Genomic DNA, 23,568 nt, shown 5'->3' with positions numbered 1-23,568 from the left:
ATAACATGGTCAAAGCTTGTAGCGGGAGTGCAACTTGGTAAGAATCTGCTATAATCTGTTTGATCTCGGACCAGAACAGTTGTGTTAAAGGACATGTCCATATAGAGTGGTATAGATCAACCTTGGTTTTTTTGCATTTTGGGCAACTAGTTATCCTTTCCGGCCTCGCTTCAGTAGCAGGTATATTAAAAGCATATATGGCTCCATGCATTAATTTAAAAAAACGTCTCTCTCCATTTCTCGCTGACAACATGTCTACGGACTGGAGGGGTGCAGATTTGAAAATGGGTTGATACATAGGGGGTTTTGATGCTAAATATGTAAAATTTCATACAAAACTGTATTTTACCCAAAATAGTCAATTCTGAAAATCTGGAAAAGCGATATTCTAATTGTAAGCCATGTGACAGCAAAATATATTATGCAGACATTTAAAAAATGATGAAAATGTAAAGTAGACATATGGGAAATGTTATTCAGCAACCTATTTAGGTGGTAAATCTAATTAGCTGAAAACACAATGATTTAGAATTTTGAAAAATGGCAAATTTTTAAAAAAATGTATTTTTTTTTTTGTAAATAAGCGCAAAACTTATCATCCAACATTTACCACTAAATTGAAGTACAACATGTTGGGACAAAACAATCTCAGAATCACTTTGATAAGTAAAAGTGTTCAAAAGTTATAACCATATAAAGTGACGCAGGTCAGAATCCAAAAAATGGGGCTGAGCCTTAAGCTGTAAAATGACTGCGTCCTTAAGGGGTTAAAGACCTTTATTTTATTTTTTTACAAGTTTTCCATTTATTAGATGTAGAAAGTAATAGGAAGTCTTCTTAGATGTCCTTGAGCTTTGTTCTGCTACATTTGCCAGCCATGTGTGGATACAACAAAGTCACCATCATCTCTCAGCACTTACCTATCTTTTTATGTTTGATAAAGACTGGTGTGTGTTTTTGTAACACGACGAGCAATAAAATAAGCCAAATTCCGATAATGCAATGGATTTTGCTTTATTGTGAAGACGGTTTGGCTTCTTTTGACAATTATGCTGTGGTGGGAGCATTTATCAAAACATCTAACTGAATAATTATAGGTGGAGGAACAGCCCGCCACTAGTATCCATTACAAGAGAGGGGGTGTCAATATACGTGGACCTTTATGGTTGGGCCCACTAGGAAAATGTGCATGAACAGCACCAAGGACTCTAGTTATGCTACTGCCTCCTAGAGGTCTGGGATGAGCACTGCACCGCTCAGTGGGACCAGGATGATAAGGCGGCAGAGGTGTCCCGTATCTGTGGGGAACAATCTACTTTTACATTGAGCCCGGACAAGCAGCCGGTCTGTCAGCGCCTGCTCCGGAAATTACGATGGCGACTAGCTGCTCGTCCCAGCGGAAGTGAGGTCATTGTGAAAATGCTCTATCACCACCCATTCTCTTGACGTCTGCTCTTCCACGTCTCTCTTGTGTGTGTGTCCCGGTGTGGTGCGCGGCTTCCCTGTGGGGAAGGAGGAGGATCGGGGTCATGGCGGTGGTGTCCGGGGCTGGAGGAGGGCCAGTGGCGCCTGGTAACGTGCGGGAGGGGGCCCGGGTAGCCATGCTGTGCCTCCTCTGGTACTCGGTGAGCTCTGGCGGTAACGTGGTGAACAAGATCATTCTCAACGGCTTCCCATACCCAGTGACTGTGTCCCTCTTCCATATCCTGGCTATCTGCTGCTTCCTGCCCCCGATGCTCCGGGCATGGGGGGTCCCGCACACCCAGCTGCCCGCCCGCTACTACCGCTGGTACATCATCCCGCTGGCCTTCGGGAAGTACTTCGCCTCGGTGTCCGCGCATTTCAGCATTTGGAAAGTGCCCGTGTCGTATGCACATACTGGTGAGTGGCTCCTCTTATAAGACACTAATACCCTGGGCTATCATTGATGTTCTGCAGTCTGTTTGGAGTCAGAGGGGCGGAGCCACTTAACATAGGAGTCATGTGTCTGGTTCCACCAGTGGTAGCCAAGAGCGGCCATCGGGACTCCAGCGTGGTGCCAGAACATCACTGGAATAACTTGCGATTAGGACTAAGCTTCTGTTTCTTCCCAGTGCTGGTCACAATGTGAACAGCTCTCTATATTTGTTAGGATATGGGGCTCAATAGTTCAGACAATACAGTAAAGATTTTACTGTAATCACTGTGCATGGTAATCTAATCTTATGAGTTTGGGTTGTGTTCAGACCCATCATGTGGATGACTGTTTCCTCTGGTGGCCTTCAGTCAGTATGGAAGTAACACAGCATGAAGAGTTTCTCCTAGTTTTCAACAATCTTGAAATGTTTTTAGACGCTTGGTTACAGATAAGGCTACAGTTGATGCCATTGAAACAATGGGGTCAGTTCCCTTGCACAGAAGAACATAATAACTCTGTAATTATGTGATGTCACCATACTCATAGGATCTGCAGACCTATAGAGCACCGTTCACACATTGCAGTAATTCAGTAGTACGATGGGCTTGCTATGCAGACCCTCCGGGGCTCTGTACTCCACCATACCATCTTTAAGCACAAGTCCTTACCTGTATATGTCACTGCTATGATCATTTCTTCTGCACCTGCAGGTCAGTGGGAAACTTCCCACAATATGCAATGTAAGTTTGTGAACTTGGCTAAACTGACAATTGTTCATACATGAAAGGCTAATAGATGAGGTTTGATCTATATTTGTTGCAGAAATTTCTCCTATTCCTGGCTGTGGGACATATTGAAAAGCATACACATGCTGCACAGGTATAAAGGGATTTTCATTTCCAGAAATTGCATGCACCTTAGAAGTCACACCGTGCACACTGACATGACTTGGGCATTGCACTCCATATAGAGGTTTTCTAAGCAGAAGGTTACATCCAACTTAGGCTGGATTCACACGACCGGTGCCCGCCGTACCGTAGCACGGCGGGCACACGGCAGCGCGTGGGGAGAGGAGGAGGGGGAGAGCGCTGCTCACCCCCGCCCCTCTCCATAGGGATATATGGCGCACGGCGCCGTATGCCCTGAAAAAATAGGACATGTCCTATTTTTTTCACGGGGCACGGAGCAGTACGGTGCCGCACGTGTGCTGCACCGTACCGCTCCCGTAGGGCGCCGTGCGCCCATTGCCGTCTATGGGGGACGTATATCGGCCGTATATACGTCGGCCGTATATACGTCCCCCTTGCGGTAGTGTGAATGCAGCCTAAATATGTATTTTCTATTATAAAATCTAAAAATCTTAGATGTTTGCACAGTAGAATTTAAATATTTGCAATTGATACGAAGCTGTGTAAAGTACTTAATACTGAGGCTGATGGTACAACGTTATAGAGGGCTTTGTGGAAGCTGGAGGAGTGGCCGGAGAAAATGTAAATTTAATCTATAGAAATGTAACATCTTTTCACCTGGGCAAAGGAAACAAAAAAATAGTTATAATAATAATTCTTTATTTATATAGCGCACACAGATTACACAGCGCTGCACAGGGCTTGCCAAATCAGTCCCTGTCCCCAATGGGGCTCACAATCTAATCAACCTACCAGTATGTTTGGAGTTGGTTAGCTGCTAATGAGGCAAATAAAATGATGGGATTTATTAAGAGGGGCATAGATTCTCAGGATAAGGGCATAGTTTAGCTTTATGGTCAGACCACACATGGAATACATTACAATGTACAAATATCTGAATGAGTAGTACCGGGATCTTTTGAAAGACTTTTCTATACCAAGGCCTTTGACCAGGACAAGGGGGCATCCTTTACGCCTCAACTATCTATATATGTTGTACAACGGTAAGGGCAGTACATGGTGGGTGTCTGCTGTACTACACAGCTGACACATGCCAGTAGCTGGCACTGATAGCAACAGTTAACCCGTTACGTTCCATGTTCGACCCTGACAGCTGCACCAAACTCTGTTTTCCCTGCGCACCACCACCAAAATGCTGGTCGGCATCCCCTGCAACGCCATTGGTCGACGCAATGACAGCTGGGAGCCTGTTAAAGTTGTATTGCAGTATATAGTATGAGTGATCAGACCCCCTAGGGTTAAAGTACCCAAGGGGGGGGGCCTGAAATGGTAAAAAAAATTATGTATCTTAATATTCAAATCACCCACCTTTCCCTAGAATATAAAAATAAACAAGTTAAAAAATGTGCCATTTTCCCAACTCATAAAAATTTAGGTTGTGCAGTCCTCAAAATGGTATCAAAATGTAAACTTGTCCCTTGTAAAATGACACCTTGCACAGCTTTGAACAATAAAAAAGTTGTTGGGGTTAGATTATGGCAAAACTGAGAAATTATTTTTTGGACAAAAGATTTTAATTTTTTTTCTAGAATTAAAGCATGATAAAACCTATAAAAGTGGTATCTCTGTTATCGTATCGACCCAATAAATAAAGGGGGAGGTGTTAGTTGTACCACACAGTAAAAGATGTAATCACGATATGGCACAACTGCGCTTTGCAATTCTAGCACATATGGATTTTTTTACTCCAGCTTACCTGTACAATTTGTGCTGCAGATAATAAGCCCAAATATATTTCCATGTAAATAAGAAAAATAAAAAAGATAAATATGGCCTGCGGAAAGGGTGGAGTAAAAAATGGAAACTCAAAATGGCCTGGTGTTTTTATGATCTTAATAAAATCAAATGGAAAAGGCTAGTGTAGAGTTTCTTACTTTTCAAAAACCATATCACCTGGTATACATACAGAAGGGCACTATCTTGACGGAACAGCATTCAATCAATAAAAGTAGAATATGAAATTGGATTTGTGTTTTCTTGCTAACAGCATTTAGGGCAGTTTCGCCAATGTGTCTCCAGTGATCACTACTAAAATGAATCTTACACATCTTCAGTGGAACGCTTTCTACAGATGGGAATCCTGCTTTAAGAGCCATTGTGACAAGGTCTCCATCCTGGAACACTAATTTACACATCCTATAAGTTAATTCTGGGACTGTTTGAGTTTCCGGAGATAACACTGTTGACAGTCAATAAGGCTGTTCATTAGACAGACCTCTCCTAGTTCTAATGGGTTAATACACCACCCCATTGGATACATAGGATTAGCACAGTGATTTTACCACTTGCACACTTCTTAGATGTCATGTGTAAAATCATACTGCATACTGGAAGGCCTGGGAATTTTGTGTATACCTATAGAGGTAACTGGCAGTCTATAATCGCACAAGAAGGTGATCCTTTAGGTTGATTATATGTGAATGTTATTTCTAAATACACTTCAGATAAAGAGCGTAATAAGAATATTCCAATCTGAACCATACCAAGTGTTTCGAATTGTAAGCAGTCAGAAGATATCGCAATATCGCTAGGACTTGTTTCTAAGAACAGTGATGAGTGTCTGTAAGGGACTGATCCTTATTCCTTAAAAATAAACCTCAAGTTTTGAGCAAATAATATAGATAAAATGTGGTAACGTATTACTCCTGAAATGTGTAGGCTCTGACTGACAAATATGTAATGCCTATTAAAAGGAAATCTACTGTCTGGATTCCACGTAAGCAGGTAGCTCCAGTGGCAGATTGCTACTGCCATCCTGATGTAGGATCTGTTCATGAATTTCTTCTTTGTGGTCTCCTTGTAGCTTAAATGTTATAAATGCTTATAAACCCCAAGTGCTTCCAGGAACCTCACAAGAGCCCTTGCACACTTTGCAGTGGCAATTACTTGCCCCCAAACAACCCATTACACTCTCTCTCACATTCTTCCTTCTAAAGCTTAGGATACAGGTTAGTAGCTTGTAATTTCCATGCTTTAGGAAAGTACTTTCAGGAGCATGGCACAAAGTGACAGCGGTGTCGGAGGAGATAAGTACATATTTGTTTATTTTACAACCCCTCCCATCCCCCACCCCAGCCCACCTCGCGATTTTTTTTTTTTTTTTTCCAACAAAAATTCGATAATCTTTCATTTCTGATCTAAAAAATTTTTCAAATTTCCTGTTTACGCATCGTTAATTTTAACTCGTTACCATAGTTTTTGCTCTTGTGTTTCAGTGAAGGCAACAATGCCAATATGGGTGGTGCTCCTTTCAAGAATAATAATGAAGGAAAAACAGACTACTAAGGTAAGTGTATTTTGCTGCATTTCTGATGTATGTCAACGGATCAATTCAACATGTACATGAAACATGTCTTCCTACTTTTTAGGTGTATCTTTCACTAATTCCAATAATAGGAGGCGTCCTTCTGGCCACAGTCACCGAGATCTCATTTGACATGTGGGGACTCATCAGTGCATTGGCTGCGACGCTCTGCTTTTCTCTGCAGAATATCTTCTCCAAGAAGGTGGGTGTCATTGACTGCATGGTACTTTAGTTTCATAGCCCACATTCGTACCAGTGTACTCTCAACAGCGTCTTCTTTTAAACATAACCATAAAAAAGGAAACGGTATTTGCTGTACCAGCACTTATGGTAAAGTAAACTGTGTATCAGTTGTTCAGTCAATCTCTCAACCCTCTCACCCAGGTAGACTTTTAATAAGGTCTCATGCACATTAATGTGTGCATTTGCCGTGAGCTAGCTGCCGAGACCCCAGAGAAGCATACGTTCGGCTGGAGAGGTGAGTGCTGCTCACCCTTCCCTCTCCGTTGGGAGCCATTCTGCCAGACCATACCGAAGGCAAAATCTTTTTTTCCAACAATGGTACGGTAGGCTGAGCAATACGGCCATTCAAATGGATGGCTGTATTGCCCATTAAAGTGAATGTGAATATGCACTAGCTTTACTGAAATGGTACGGTACAAGTAGCACAAAGCCAGAACAATCGGCTTGTGCAAGGGGGCCTTATTTAGGAGATATGTGATATATATATTCTCATTATATATATTCATTCTTATTTCATGTTCAGTTCGTGAAATGTGGTCTGTGTGATGGCCACATTATCCAGACCCACCATTACTCAACTGAATGGATCTCGCTGCTCTTAGGTTATTGTACAGCCCAACCTACATAGTAATATCTATTTAAATCTGCAGGTGCTCAGAGACTCTCGTATTCATCATCTGCGCTTGCTAAACCTCCTGGGCTGTCATGCGGTCTTTTTTATGATCCCCACATGGGTGTTATTGGACCTCTCATCCTTTTTAGTGGAGAGCGATTTGGTGAGTTGTAGTACTATCCTATACTTTTGCTTCGTATGTAAGAATAAACAGCTTCTGTCATCAATATATATTTACACTGCTATAATTTACTCAGTACTGTGTTTATTCGTTGGCTTTTAAATCTACCGAAACGCAAGTTTTCTAATTACAATATGAAAATTAAAAATAAGATCAAGCCTTGTACTGCGATGACCTTGCATGAGGAACGGTGAAGAGAACACAATCTACCATGTTAATAGTTATGCCTAAACCATGATTTAGGCCCCTTTCACACAAAAGATCTACTGTAGGTGCGTATATCCGGGCTACAGCCGGGCGCTTATGTCTGTGTTAAAGAGGTTTTAGTGAAAGGTATTGGTCATAGACGAGCAAACAATTTGCTTATAACTTTCATTTAACTTTCAATTAAAAATGGCACCTCCAAACCTAATGGACATTGCAACATTAAAATAAACTGTAGGATGATGTTAAATGGGTTGCTTTTGGATGCCCAGCAATCAGCTTATCTCCCTGTTCAGTGGATTAAGAATATCCTAATTGGCCTTTTAAATAATGATGATAAACTGACATTTTTTAATTGATAAAAATTTATCATATTTATAATATACGGTTTTACGGTATATATCTTGGAACCATTTGACGGGAAGCTTTTTAGATCAATATTTATTTTTTACTATGCTGCTCACATGACTTATTCTACAGAACAGTAATGTCTTGTCCTAAGAAATATCCTCTTTACCCTCCTCACCCACCATGTCAAAGCATCCCTAGATGTGTATCTTGGATTGCACCGTCACATGTAAAGATATTTGATTGAAAACCAAATTAATTATAGGTTTTGTTTTAATTTTTGAATTTGTTTCTCTTTTTTTTCAGACTTCTGTTTCTCAGTGGTCATGGACGCTCCTTCTCCTTGTCATCAGTGGGACGTGCAACTTTGCCCAGAATCTCATTGCATTCAGCATTTTGAATCTGATCAGTCCTCTCAGTTATTCTGTAGCAAATGCCACCAAACGGATCATGGTTATCACTGTGTCTCTCATTATGCTTCGTAACCCTGTGACATTAACCAATGTAGCTGGAATGTTGACTGCGATTCTTGGAGTATTTCTTTATAACAAGGTGAGTCGGGAACATTCATGGCAGGGGGTACTTTTACTCTAGATATGTGCTATAGTTAAAGGGGCTATCCCAGTGATGGCGAACCTTTTGGAGACCGAGTGCCCAAACTACAACCAAAATCCACTGATTTACAGTGAAGTGCCAATATGGCATTTTAAGCAGTAACTTATTGCTACATCTTTCAATCGTATCGGCCCCTGAGGCAACCAATACAGTTGAAAGAAGGAGGGCAAATTCAGACTCTCATTGTAGCTTCTCTCCAGGGTCTCTCTGTGCAGGAAGAATGGTGGGTCCAGCAAGATGACCTCCAAAGATAATGCAGCCCTGTCAACACCTTCTCACTTTTCCCACAGTTCTATACAGCCAATGAAGTGTTGCTTTAAAATAGCGCTGAGAGCAGCATGTATTTAGTTGCCTGGGACTGCAGGAAGATTTGGTGGATTTGGTCCTATTTGGTGAACTCTGTCCTGGGGCAATGGTCTGAGTGCCCACAGAAATGGCTCTGAGTGCCAGCTCTGGCACCCGTGCCATAGGTTCGCCACCACTGGGCTATCCGTTCAATATGAATATTTTAGCAGCGCATTCAAATGCAGATGATGATTTGCAAAAATTGGACATCAAAACCACTTGTCCTCCTCCATCAACCGAGAAATGAAAACAACCGCACATAAATTTCATCGTGACTGTATGAGCCCTAATTGTGTTTCTGGATAAGAGAGCCATGTTTTCTTGTGTATGGACATAAACCTTGGAGGGATGGTGGCACTGCAGATTCTCAATTAAGTACTTCTGTTGGAAAGTGAAAGTGCTTATGTTGAGTTGTAACTTTTTTTTTTTTACATGTTTCTTTTAGGCCAAGTATGATCATAACAAAGAGGCAAAGAAGCAGTTACTTCCTACTGCAAGCTCAGAAATCCAGGGCTTGGACCACCACCGTGAGCTTCCTGAAAAGCTCCAGAATGGAATGCCCACCTTTACTCCAGGAAGGGACTATCAATATGGTCGGACCAGTGTACTGACTGATCACTTTCAGTACAGTCGGCAGGGTCACCCCAACACACATAACAGATATGACGTCTGAAGCTTCTTTCCTATTGAACATTCCCTCATCCTACTTCTCTTCCTTCCTGCTACATACTGCACATATTCTGAATGCAGCCAGGCAAATTGTGTAATCTACAGTTTGTCTAACCTCTGATCATCGGCTGGTGTAGATTATAATGTGACGCTTGTTCATTGGAAGTAGAAGAACTGCATCAAGGAACTCTTCTATGAGCCATGGTCAAATCTGATGCACAACCTGGTTCGCCATGTTTCCATTTTAACTATTGGACTGCAGATGGTGCAAGATATTCTGACTTAATCACTTCTTGATCATCCATTGAATTCTTCAGTTCTTCCCACGTCTTCAGAAGTGTATCAAGGCCGCATGCAATTCATTGACCTCTTAAGGAGTGGGAGAACTTGTTTTCTTTGTCAGCCTGTTGTTTGTTTTTTTCAGCTAATCAAATGTATAAAAAAGACTTGGTGCCAGATAGTGGCTCATTCTTGGATATTAGAATTGTACACATTGGAGTGTAAAGTAGTTGTTAGTATAACTAGCCATTTTTTATCTGGGATCAGATTTAGGATGGATAGCTTTCATTGATGCTCTAGTGGCGATATTGAGGGCAATCTCCTCTGGTAAGCATGAAGGGGCATTGATGAAGATTAAGAACCCGTAGATAGATTATATGTATGAAACATATCTCACTACTAGTTTCAACACCTTGGTTTTTGCACAGTTGACTACACAGAAGACATTTTGCACATAAAAACAGCACAATTGTTGCATCTGGGAGAATAGTTGGCACAACTATGTTGTGACTTACTATAATTAATGCAATTGTGGCTTTCATGATTTTTTGAGCAGCAAATCATGAAAGACGAGTATCTGGCTGCTTAGGTCCGGGGAAAATCACAATGGTCAATCCATGAATCGCATGTGCTGCCCTGAGTTTATGGCCCTACCACAGTGTGGGGACTCCTTGTCTCATATATCTCTGACACACAGAGTCCCTTTTTTCCCACAAAACAGAGCTGAACTGTATTTATGATTACAGTGTAGAATCAGGTATCCCTTACATCATATATCAGTATGATTCTCAGAGTTCTGTCCTCGACAGGTTCCCTGATTCACGGACTGACCATGATTTTTGTCTGTGGCCTAAATGTTACAGATCAGTAGTGGTCTCTGCCTTGTCATTAATATCTTTGTTGCTAAATTATTGCTTTTAACTACTATGTAGTAAAGCAAAAGTATAGTGTCATAGCAGCTGCTCAGTGTGTAAGCCCTTAAATCAATGGAGGCCCAGTGTTTCTTATTACAAATCGGATCAAGCCTTTTCTTTCTAAGCCAGAACTTGGGAGGAAAAGAGGTGAAGTCTGGTTAGTTACTATGGGCAAATGCTGTGTAATTGTAAATATGAGATATATATTCCAGATTTTTTTATGGTTCTATTGTACAATCTGGTATTTATTATTTTATTTTTTTTTTATATATATATATGAGTAGTCAAGAACTGCTGGTGTGGCTTATCCAAGGTTAACAACCTCAAGTCTTGGAGGAATCTCCAATCTAAAATAAAAATCCCTTTCCAATATAAAGTATACACATGCTGGTGCATCACACAATACATCTGTTCATGGTGTGTACATAAAACTTTTTAAACTGGACCTGTCATCGACAAAAGCCATCATTAGACAACCATTACACAACAGTCTTTTATTTAGTTGATGATGGGAGCCTAAGCAACTGATATTTGGAACAAATGGGGTGCAACACACGCCAAAGTTCCATAAGGGTAAACTGGTCGTGTTGGAACGAATTGTGTTGATCCAGAGAAAGGAAGCTGCTATTTTGTATTCATGTTGGTTTTTTATTGACCCCATGAATGTCAGGATTTCTTGATGAAAGGTCCACTAAAGGAAATCTACCCTTAAAATCCATCATAAACTAGTGGAACTTACCCAAAGCATCATGACTGTGGTAATCTTCTTATATTTGTTATTCATGGCCTCTTTTCTTTTAAAATCCACTCTTATTCTAAAATCCACTCTTATCCACTCTTATCCTCTTATCCTTACAGGCCTTTACACCGTCTCACTCATCCCCTGAGCAGTTTCTGCTGTATTCTCAGTGCTGAGGGAGCAGGGGGTAGGGTTAGACAGTGTGTATAGCCAGGTGACAATGGGGCTAGAGTAGCTCTTCAGGCTCTTTTAGCATAATTTTAAGTGGATTTTAGAAGGAAGGAGGCAATGGATGACAAATATAAGACCATGACCTTAGTCACAGTGCCTGGGTCTATGAGTAAGTTCCACTTGTTTATCATGATGGATTTTGATTTCCTGTAAACAGGATTTCATTTTATCTTTTGATGTACTGAGGGTGTGCTGATATGCTACAGTTAAAGTCTATATGGAACTGCATTGAGATTTGATGCTGCTTTTAGGTGCAGTTAAAAATTGAATGCGGATGTCTGCAATGCATTTGTAACCAGAACATGTGAACACACTCCTTGGAACATGTCAGACAAACATGCCTGTCTCATGTACACATGAACACTCCCCAGAGAGTGCATGAGCATCCCAAGACAGAGCATTTAGGCTGCCCCCGTAAGTTTCAGTTTTCAGATGCAGTTTTTGAACCAAAAAGCAGGTGTGGGTGATAATGGGTGAAAACATATCATTGAGAGAAGCTGCACCTCTTTTTTAGGAATTGAAGCAATTATTGAGTACTTTAGAGTACCCGGCTTAAGTGGTTTGTCTAATATGCGCAATTTAATAGCGTGTTGTGTATCCAACATGTCTGTATTTTTAGGGGTTTTATGCATATTGCCTGCAGATTTTTTTGTGTGGCACTACATACTGAATTTTTCTGCAATGTTTGTATCAGAATTCTTTGCAAAGGCTGAGCTCTACCCCTGGCTGTGACTAAAAAAGTGGCATTAGAAGTATCAGTAACAAGCTCATTGCAGCTTCTTTTTTTTTCTGATGTTTGGGTAATGGCTGTAATAAATTCCCCATCCATTCTACAATGTGTGCATATAATAGTTAACCTGACGACCTGGGGAGTCCAAGGACTGTGTCTAGTCTTTGGAAAAAATATGGAGCAGCTAAATAGTCAAGGTTTTCCTACCTCTAAGGGCGATGCCAAACATTAGCATTTTGATTCGGTTTTGTAAGGAATCAAAGCGCACTGGCGGCCCGCGGTTCATCGGCAATGCGTTTCTATGTAAACGCTGTCTGGCATTTACGCAATACAAGACAGCGGGAGCTGATTGGCCGTGGGTCTCCCCAGTGCATTTTGATTCTGTTACAAAACAGAATCAAAACGCTAACGTGTGGCATCACCCTAAGGCCGGCGCCACACGTGGCGCTTTTGTCTGCGCTTGCAAACGCAGACAAAGTCGCGCCCACCGGAAAGCGCCTGCGATCGGGAACGAGCCGCCGGTGTTTCGTGTTAATTTAACGCGAAACACCGACGGCTCGTTCCCGATCGCAGGCGTTTCCATAGAAACGCCGATGCGATCGGGCCGAGGCCCTCCCCGGTGGGCGCGACTTTGTTTGCGTTTGCAAGCGCAGACAAAGCGCCACGTGTGGCGCCAGCCTAAGGGTGCGACCACACATTCAGTTTTTCAGATGCAATTTCTGATGCCCAAACCAGGAATGGAGTAAAAGTAGGCGGAGGAGCAGCACCTTTTAATTATTTATCTAAACCCATTATCATCCACACCTGCTGTTGGCTCCAAAAACTGCATCTGAAAAACTGAACGTGTGGATGGCACCCTCAAGTAAAATATGCCTGATATAATAAAATGTGCAGCTAGTGTAATATACTGTAGGATTAAAAGTTTGTTCACATTACCGGTATTGTTTAAGAATAGAAAATCACTGTGCTTGCCATGGAAAAAAATTAGCTCCATTGTAAACAAGCTGCTAAATGTGCTGCTGTGAACACTGCTGTAATCTCCAGAAATTGAAGGGACACAGGGTGCTTCTGTTGCATGTTTGGTATCATTAAAGAGAATGTGTCACCAAATTTTGTTTTGACTCATTAAAACCAGATGACAAAATATCACTTTTTTTCAAATCTGCTTTTATTTCTTTTCTCTTCCTTTTTTTTTTATTTTTTTTGTCCATGAGTATGTATGTTGTCATCTTGCCTGAGCTCAAGTAACATTTAGTGATCATTGTGCTGTAAATGCTCACTATCATGGCTATAGGCAGTAGCAGACTAGAGCTACTCATTGAGGTCTATGGTGTTTCTAGAAATATCGTCCATACTGACAGTAGTTTATCTTCTATTGTGGCCCTGTCTGTGATGTAAATGAAGGGACTGCTGTATCGAAAACTTCTACAGAAATGGCAAGTGAAAGTCTATTAAGCCTAGTGGCCAAAGAGTAAAGCCTGCAGGATAGAATATTTTGTGTTAAAGGAAATATACCACTAGGATGAAGGATTGTAAACCCAGCATACTGACATGCTGGTGTGTGCCCCCGCTGGCAGGATCTGCTCTTTTAACTTCTGATGTCCTGTTTTTTTTTACAAAAAAAAGCTTTTTAAAATTATGCAAAGAAGCCTGAGAGGCTCCAGGCTCCATAGGTGTTAATGGAGCCTGAAGGCCCTCAGGCCCCATTGCATAATTTTTAAAGCCTTTAAAAAAGGGGGCATACATGGATTATGGAGCTGACAGAGATTGCTGAGCGAGGCTCTTGACAATCTCCGTCGGCTCCATAGAGATGAATGGAGCAGAATGGTCATGCGCGGCCATCTGCTCAACTCTTCTCTGGGAGTGCCAATTTTGGTTCATGTGCTTTATGTCTTCACAATATTTTTTCAATTTTATTGAAAATCTTTCGATAAAATGTTTTGCCCTACCAAACATTGGAAGGTATGGAGTCCTCTGTAAAATATCATATATGGAGCATACATTTCATGTTATATAATATGTTATTCGATGCCAGAAATGCCTGTAGAAAGCAATTTCCTAGGGATCAATAACGGTTTGTATTGTATATAAACCTCTATAACGTATGACCTAGCTTATACTGTACTCACTATTCCACTCATCTGTTCTACTTTTTAAAGTGCAGTTAAAGATTGAAATTTCATGGCTTCTCATGACAGCTATTGCCATAGGCAGTGATCAGAAAAAGCTGAAAAACTGCATTCTGGTTTCCATACCAAGAAAACCAAATTTAATATTGCTGCTTCCAAGAATTTCGACCCTAGGCTGATATCACTTGAATCTTGTTATTATTGAAATTATTAGGATTATCTGAGAAGACAGTATGCACGTCTGTGGTTCACTGCTTTCTACGGATGCCTCTCAAAGGCATTGTTTTCAATGGGTGTTTTCACATTGGCTTGTATTTTCACTGATCTGTTGTCAATGGAAAAAAACTTACGAAAACTGTCCTATTTTTTTTTTCTCAGATGCGGATCATGGGAGGCAATACAAGTCTATAAGTCCACGAAAAAAACAACAGTTTTCTTTTACTGATGAGTCTGAAAAACCAGGTGTGATATTTTCAAAGCCAAGTTAAACCTTCATTTTTTTTTTACACAGAGACACAACGGCGACAAAAAGCAACGGATACGCAACGGAAGCAATGCAAATGTGAAAGAGCCCTAACATTTATAGATACATTTAATTTGACCTTATCTAAACTTTTCATACACATGTCCAGCTTTTCATTGTTTTACCTTTTGCACAACTTGCTATTCACTAACAAGGAGCTTCACGGTAAAATTCACACCAGGTGTTTGATCCATGAATTGCCCAATAAATTTCCTGATTCATTTACAAATGCTATTTAAATAGCCCTTCTCATCATGATGTTCACATTTTGACACCTAGAGATGACACTAACATTTAGGGCGTGTTCACATGTTGCGTTTTCATTGCGTTTGAAACGCATATACAACAGCTGAGGAGAGGTGATTTGCCTAATTACATCACTGTTAACGTTTCCGTTTACAAAACGCATCGTAAACGCGATGTTAACGCATGCGTTAATGCATGTGTTTTGTTAACACATGCGTTAACATTGTTTACAAACGTAAACGGTAATGTAATTAGGCAAATTGCCTCACATCAGCTGTTGTATATGCGTTTCAAACGCAATGAAAACGCAACCAAAGCGCAACTTGTGAACGCGCCCTTAAAGGAAACCTACCATTTAGAATGGTAGGGGTAAGCTGTAAGTACCGAGCACCAGCTCAGGGTGAGCTGGTGCCGGTACTTACTTTCGTTAGTGTTATAAATCGCGGTATCGCGGTTTTAACACTTTTTAAACTTTAGAGCAGAAGAGGCTTTGGCGCTGCGTGCGCCTACATAGGAAATAGCGGAGATGGTGCCGCGCACGGTCGCGCGCAGCGCCGAAGCCCCTTCTGCTCTTAAAGTTTAAAAAGTGTTAAAACCACGATACCGCGGTTTATAACACTAACGAAAGTAAGTACTGGCACCAGCTCACCCTGAGCTGGTGCTCGGTACTTACAGCTTACCCCTACCATTCTAAATGGTAGGTTTCCTTTAAAGAGTAACTGTAAAGGGGTTTTCCCCTCACAAATCAATAGTTCTTGGGATGTAGAATAACTATGCCTATTATCTTTGTTACCTTTGTGCAGTAGTTTCTTTGCTATCCCCCTCAGATTACCTCTGATCTGCAATAGCTGCTTCCTCTGATCTGCAATAGCTGCTTCCTCTCCATGTGCTGTTTTATAGTTTTGTTTCTCAGTTGGTTTCATGGGTGGGGATGAGTTGCTACTTCCTACTCACCGGGGAGAAGGTCATGTGGCATGTGATGTGAATGTAGCAGAGCTGGATGTGTTAAAGTCAGTGAATACAGATGTCTTTGTGCACAGAATAGTGAGGTACAAGTTCTCCCCTGTTCCCTATCAGTCCCTCCATCCCAATCTGTGATTCTACAGAACTTTCTCTGCACATCATGCTGCTCCCCTCACCCACCTTGTCAGCGGCAGTATTCGCTCCATTTAGATAAGCTATTAACCCTTAGTGCTCACACAGCACAGGCTATAGACCTCATATAATTGGTGTACTTGGTCACCATATACATCCTGTATGTGCACTGTGCAATGTTCAATGGATTTTCTTGTGTAAAACTAAATGGATTTAATGCTAAATTACTTTGAGAGACAACACCAGGCATCATGAGATATGTGGGCAAGCTAACTGGCCTCAGCTTGAGGGCATAGACAGGCAGACATTAGTCTCCACCTACTTCACCTCTGGTGAGAAAGATTTTTGTTAAACACTTTCAGAACAGAAAATGCCATAACTTTGGGGAGTAAAAGGGTGAGCAGCACAAAGTAGGCATCGTTCTCTTTGTTTTCAAAGGGGGAATCACAAAATAATTTGGTAAAATCACTATAACTTTACAGTTATGCTTTAACAAATGATCAATAGTACCTCACTACAGTAAGGCTTAAAGGGGTATTCCCACAAAGATAAGATTCTTAAATATACTCAGGATAACAAAATAACACATTCTCTAATTTACTGTTATTAACAAAATTACAGAATTTCACAAATATAATTCCCACCTGTATCTATCAGTCCTGGTGTATACAATTTTGGCTGTCCCGGGATTTGGCTATAAATTTTCTGATTTTTATAGTCAGACAGGGCAGATTTTTCTCATGAATAGAGTCTCCTGTCTGCTTGATGCAGCCTGAGCTCTGCCACTCACACACTCACAGACATTTCCTGTCGGCAAGCAGCGTGCACATACTTACTCTACAAGCTACAGATAAGATAAGATCTTTATAACAGGGGAGGGGGCATGTAGCAGACCTCACTGTGTGTTATAGCTGAGAAAGCAGAGTCATTTTGTGTTATATCCATCTCATGGATCTCATCTCTCTTTTTTATGTGTCAGATATTAGTAGTTTCTTCAGAAGCTAGATAATAGTGTACTTAAACCATATAATCTAACCACAGTGTTAGCACATAAGGATCATAATGTGCATGCTTAGAGAGTCCCTACCCACACTCTGGAATTTTACACTGACCACCACTGAGTGACAGGAGCAAAAACATTAATAAAACTCAGTTTCCATCTTACCTCACATATAAGCTGTGTTATGCTCATTGCCTATAGTAACCAATCAAAGAGGTCCAACCTCTTCATGAGGGGGAGGTCTGCCTCTTCCCCGGACAGCCCTGCTTGTTCCAAAGGCCGGCGGTGACTGCCACGCGTCATGCGGCAGTCACAGCCCCTGGCTTCACGCACTTAAATCCATCGTCATCCAAGCCCCTTTACAGGACATCCACCCTCCTGGGCACCTCAGGGACCTTGTTAGGAGGGCTACACACAGACTTGTGGCCCGCCAGGGCCTTGAATTTGAGCTGCAGCTGGCTACAACACGTTCTTTGCTGTCGTAAACCCGCCCGGTTAGGAAATCAGCCGCCTACTCATCCGACCAGTTTCAGGGGGATCCTCGATTCCAGTGGCCAGTTCTGCAGCCTGGGGTTGCCAGGAGGGCCTTCACCCATCTGAAGCTTACCACCTGGAAGAAGCCTCGGCCTAGAGTAGAGGACCAGTGGCCTGCAACCATCCATTGGTGTCTGCATTAATCTATTGCAGACCACACCAGGGAGCTCCGGCCTGATTCCAGACTAACCTGGGCACCTATACTGAGCTCTTCGATCAACGGACTGCCTAATTCCAGGCTCTTCAGGACCATGACTCAGGACCCTCCTTATGGTCAGACCATGACTCAGTTTTTACACTCTTCAAGTTTGGCACTCAGATCTCACTCCTATATCGCTGGAGACTAAATAAGACACTCACTCTTGGTAGATCCCGCAATCCGCTCCCAGATAGAATCAGAACTGAAGTCGTACTTTAGTTCCACAGCTACCAACCAACCGCTGGTTAGGACATAAACAATTAATTTCCAATACAATACAACAACAAGTGGACAAATAAATAAGGAATCGCACACAGTTACAATACATGCTAGAAAACGAATTACAGCATTTAGAATTAGCCATCTAACTACACCACACATTACATCTTACTAAATAATATATAATACTAAGTTTCAGCTTTAAGCTCTCCTCACTACGAGAACTGAAAGAAGCACTAAAATCAACACAAGCCCTTTTTTCTTTACAAATATGCAATCAAAATAGTCAAAATGTTAACATGTCACCTCAAACAAAAGGAATGCATCAACATGGTATTCTCTTTCAAATCACAGGATGGAAGTGTTACCTCCAACCCTGAACGTATCTACAATACATTCCGCCATTTCTACCAAACCTTATATACTTGATCAGCCCAACCAGACTGCACTAGCATTGATAGCTTTCTGAACACGGTCCATTCAGCCTCCCTTCCAGCACCAGCTGCAGAAACCCTTACAGCTCCAGTCAGGGAAGAAGAAATTGCTGAGAGAATAAAAAACCTTAAGTTGGGTAAAGCCCCAGACCCTGATGGCCTATCAGCTGCTTACTAAAGTTCCTCGCCATCCACCTACCACATATCTGCACTTACTGTAACACCCTCCTTCAGCGAGAACAAATGTTTTAATGTTTAATTTAGCCCATGCTCTACTCAATAGAACAGTTGCTTCCAAGGCTGCAATGCCCTGGAAGATATGTATGGTGGCACTGCCCTATAGTTGCCTCTCTCTGGAACCGTGTGAAAACTCTCATCCACTCATTTTAAGGTAATGCAACACGTTACCCCTTCAGTACTCCCACTAAGAGAAAAAACAACAAAGCTTAAAAATAAAGCCCATCGCTTAGTCAAATCTATAGCTTTAGCGACTAGAATTCACATAGCAAAATGGAAATCCCCGGACCCATTTACTGCGGTTAAGAACATAATAAACCTACTGATGATGTTTGAGAGAATTGAGGCAACTAGGACAGACCCCTTCCCACTGTTTGAAGGGATCTGGAACCCATGGATTGCTTCATGTCACGGGTGCCCCCTCGGTATGTGGGGTCCTCCCCGTGGCCACCCTCTGTGCCTTACCTGTCCGCGTTCCTGCTCTGGGAGCCCGCGAGGCGTGTCCCCGCTTCCTAGGGCATGCGCGTGCCGGAACTCGAGGATTTAAAGAGCCAGCACACTACTAATGTTTTATTGCCATAATATGCAAATTAGTGAAAGGGGGCTACTGAGATAACTGTCTCTTTTAGATGGGTGATATTGCCTTCGAATTGGCAACATAATAACCAAACCTCCATGTTAAACTTTCAAATAAAGAAAAACTGATTTAACCCCTTAGCGCTCTGCGCCGTAGCTGTACTGCGCTGAGTCCCGCGAATAGCGCTCAGCGCAGTACAGCTACTGCGCAGAGACGATGCCGGTTCAGCGCTGTATAGCAGCCGAACCGGCATCGTTAGCCGCGGGATTTCAACGGTAATCTACCGTTGACATCCCCGGCTAACACCCGCGGTCGGAGTGGGCTCCGATGGCGGGTGTTTAACCCGTTAAATGCCGCGGTCAACGCGACCGCGGCATTTAACATGCCTTCTGGGGGTCTTTACATCACAATCGGCCCCCCCGCACCGTTTTCGGGGGGGCCGATTGCTGTTTTGGCACCTCTGGGGTCCGATCGGGACCCCAGAGAAGCCTGGAGGGTTTACCTTTAAGATGGCGTCTGTGACGTCATCTTAAAGGCAAAGTGTCAGCCTATGCATCTGCATAGGCTGGCACTGATAATACCCTGCAATACATTAGTATTGCAGAGTATTATCAAGAACAAGCAATCAGATGATTGCTTGTTCATATCCCATGGTGGATCATGTAAAAAAATGTAAAAAAAAATGTTTTTCAATAAAAAATTACTTTAGAAATCACTAAAAATGCCCATAAGCCCCAAAACATATAAAGAGACATATAACACTCAAAAAAGTCTAAATCATAACACAAACCCCACATATATAGTATCACCGCGTCCGTAACAATCCGTAGAATAAAACTAAATAACTATTGAACCCATATGATGAACGCCGTAAAAAAAAAACGTTAAAAACCCGCCAAAAATTATGATTTTTACCTATTATATCCCACTAAAAATGCAATAAAAAGTGATCAACAAAACATATGTACTCCAGAATGATATTGTTGCAAAGAACAACATGTCCCGCAAAAAACAAGCCATCAACCAGCTCTGTAGCCAAAAACGTAACAATGTTATGCCACTTGGAAGCCGGCGATGCAAAAATGATAGATTTTTCCCCACATTAGGGTTTTATTTGGCAAATTTAGTAAAACATAAGAAAAAATATTCATGTCTGGTATCCCCGTAATCGTATCAACCCATAGAATAAAGATAACAGGATTATTAGGCTATACGGTGAACACAAAAAAAAAAAAAAGTAAAAAATCCAGTACAGAATTGATGCTTTTCTACTCATGACCTCAAAAAAAAGTTCCAAAATTTTCAACAATAGGTGATACCAACCCCAAAATGGTAACACTGGAAAAAGCATCTCGTCCCGCAAAAAAAATGCTGTCACATGGCCCAAATAACGGAAAAGCGAAAATGTTATAGCCTTCAAAAGGGGGCAACCAGAAAACTAAAATCCTGGCAGCTGCAGGGTGCTCCTTCCCTTCTGCGCCTTGCTGTGCCCCCATAACACAAGTAATGTCCACATGTGGGGGGTCGCTGCACTCAGGAGAAATTGTAGAACAAATTTTATGGTGAGTTTTCTCTTTTTATCTTTTGGAAATGTGTAAATTTTAGGGCTAGATGAACGTATAACCGACAAAATTTGACCATTCTAAATTTCACCGCCATTTTGATTCAATTACTATGAAGATCTCAAGGGGTTAACAATCTTTGTAAATGCTGTTTCTGATAGTTTGAGGGGTGCAGATTTGAAAATGGGTTGGTTATATAGGCGGTTTTGTTGCTAAATATGTAAAATTTGATTTCAAACAGTATTTATCCCCAAAATAGTCAATTCCGAAAATACGGAAAATCGCTATTCGATTTGTAGGCCGCGTGACGTCAAAATAAATTATCCAAACATTTCAAAAATTATGAAAATGTAAAGTAGACAAATGGGAAATGTTATTCTGCAAGTTATTTAGGTGTTAAATCTATCTGCCTGAAAACGCGGTGGTTTTGAATTTCGAAAATGGCAAATTTTTCTAAAAATTCATCATTTTTTTCTTTTTTTTGTAAATAAACGCAAAACGTATCAGCCAAAATTTACCACTAAAATGAAGTACAACATGTGGGGAAAAAACAATATCAGAATCGCTTTGATAAGTAACAGTGTTCAAAAGTTATAACCATATAAAGAGACGCAGGTCAAATTTCAAAAAAAAGTTGCGAGCCTTAACCTGCAAACAGGCTGCGTCCTTAAGGGGTTAAACAAGGCAAACACATGGTAAACATGCAAAAATGCATGCGTTATTTTTGTGCCGGTTTTATTTTAAAAACACACCAAGAACGGACTAAGAACACATTCTAAGAGGCTAGTGATTAGGACACACTGTTGTGCCCTTTTTCTATTATCAATAACAAAATATGTGATGGAATCTGCTGGGTGCAGGTGTGAACTTTTATCCTTTTTTTGTGCCTGAGCTAGGGCTTATTCACATTGGCATTTCCATTACAAGTCAGTCTTTTATCAGCGTCCATTTTTTTCACAGCTGTATGGCAACCGTTGTTCTGTATTTCTTTAAAAAAAAAAAAAAAAAGATGGTTGCAGATTAACTAGAGCAGTGGTGGCGAACCTATGGCATGGGTGCTGCGCTCATCCTCCCAACCACTGCCAGGTGCGGAAAACCACTGTCCACACCTGGTTGTCATAACTGTTAGCAGTATCGGAGCTGCGCTGACACTGCCTGCTCTGTCACTCTGATCAGAGCAGCGCACAGGACGGTAAAGCGTCCCAGTGCTGGCAGCGTAATGATGTCATTACGCTGCCAGCGCTGGGCACCTTACTCCGTGTGCGCTGCAGTGATCAGCCGGAGGAACACGGAGTCTGAGGTGAGTTTATTTTATTTTTTTTAATTCAGGGCATCCACAGGGCATAATAGATCAGCAGGAAGGCCCGCTCCCGCACCTCCCATAAAACTTCGCCAGTAACCGGACCGAAACTCGCGGCACAAACTGTGCCCACTACCACAAGCCCCCCCTGCGCCAGAACCCCAGCCTGTTCTGCCCGCTATCGCAACCCCTACCCCCCCCCCCCCCCCGAACTCCGGCCGCTCTCACTACCCCCTGCTCAACTCCGGTCACTGCCCCCCATCACCCCCTCCCCTGGAACTCATGCCTCATAACCCCACTGCCCCGAACTCCAGATGCTGCATTACTCCCCCCCACGGAACAACGGACACCTGAACTTCTACCCTCCAGCATGGCCGCCACCTTGGACAACCAAAGACTAAGTAACATATGTATCTCTATGTATGTATTTATGCATAGAATATTATATATTTATATATAGCAGTGTGAGGGCTTATTTTTTGCGTAACATATTTTACTTCTCAGCTATTTATTATTCCATGTCGTGTACTGGGAAGCTGGATTTTAATACTTTCGCTGTGCGCTCCAAATCATTTGTCTCCTTTATTCTTTGGTTCGGTAAAATCACAGTGATACCAGATTTGTAGGTTTTATTGTGTTTTAATACTTTTTCAATAATTAAAACAGTGTCCAAAAAGAAAATAGTTTCGCCATCTTGTGACGCTACTGAGCTGGGGAGGTGTGATTTTATTTTGCTTAATGAGCCGTTGTTTTCATTGCTACCATTTTGAGGACTGCGTGACCTTTTGTTAACTTTTTTATTACTCTTTTATGTGATGTAAAATGGTGTAAAAGTGGCGTTTCAGTGTGTATAGGACTGCTGGAATCCGAGCTCAGACAGTCCTGTGTAAATTGATTCTAAACTAAACCGTCAGTATTTAGGTTAAATTGCTGTACTGGCACTTTTCGATAAGTAATTAGGTTTTGGGTTGCAGTTTGGGCACTCAGTCTCTAAAAGGTTCGCCATCTTTGCTCTAGTGTCATCAGTGACCTGTAAACATTGAAAAAAAATAATAGGAAAGGGCTGAACCCATTCTCTAAAACTTCAGCCTAGGTCAGCAGTAGGCCACGGGTAACATTATCTATACCGGTAATAGTTACACTTTCCGTGGCTGCTGATGAGGCCTAGTTCTCTAACAATACACGCCTGAATGACGGGTTCACCAGCCGCTAGGAAACTCATTTGTCCACACTTGTATTCACAAGCCCACATTACTGGTGAATACACGTCTT

General features: G+C 41.8%; 1 protein-coding gene across 1 annotated transcript; it reads left to right on the top strand.

The window, feature by feature from the left end:
- The first annotated feature begins 1,302 nt into the window (after positions 1-1,302).
- On the top strand, positions 1,303-13,387 carry SLC35E1 (solute carrier family 35 member E1). Its single transcript, XM_072156528.1, has 6 exons — positions 1,303-1,881; positions 6,042-6,112; positions 6,195-6,332; positions 7,024-7,149; positions 8,026-8,271; positions 9,125-13,387. Exons 1-6 carry the CDS (start codon positions 1,530-1,532, stop codon positions 9,350-9,352), a joined length of 1,161 nt encoding a protein of 386 aa, XP_072012629.1. The 5' UTR covers positions 1,303-1,529; the 3' UTR covers positions 9,353-13,387.
- Positions 13,388-23,568: the final 10,181 nt, after the last annotated feature.

The sequence above is a fragment of the Engystomops pustulosus genome, chromosome 1 (assembly GCF_040894005.1).
Source record: "Engystomops pustulosus chromosome 1, aEngPut4.maternal, whole genome shotgun sequence".
NCBI classification, from domain to species: domain Eukaryota; kingdom Metazoa; phylum Chordata; class Amphibia; order Anura; family Leptodactylidae; genus Engystomops; species Engystomops pustulosus.
This window is presented reverse-complemented; position numbering and strand designations above follow the sequence as displayed.

Coding starts and splice junctions, on each gene's coding strand:
- SLC35E1 (XM_072156528.1), top strand. CDS start 1,530: ATGGCGGTGGTGTCCGGGGCTGGAGGAGGGCCAGTGGCGCCTGGTAAC. Junction 1,882..6,041: donor CGTGTCGTATGCACATACTG/GTGAGTGGCTCC, acceptor CTTGTGTTTCAG/TGAAGGCAACAATGCCAATA. Junction 6,333..7,023: donor AGAATATCTTCTCCAAGAAG/GTGGGTGTCATT, acceptor TTAAATCTGCAG/GTGCTCAGAGACTCTCGTAT.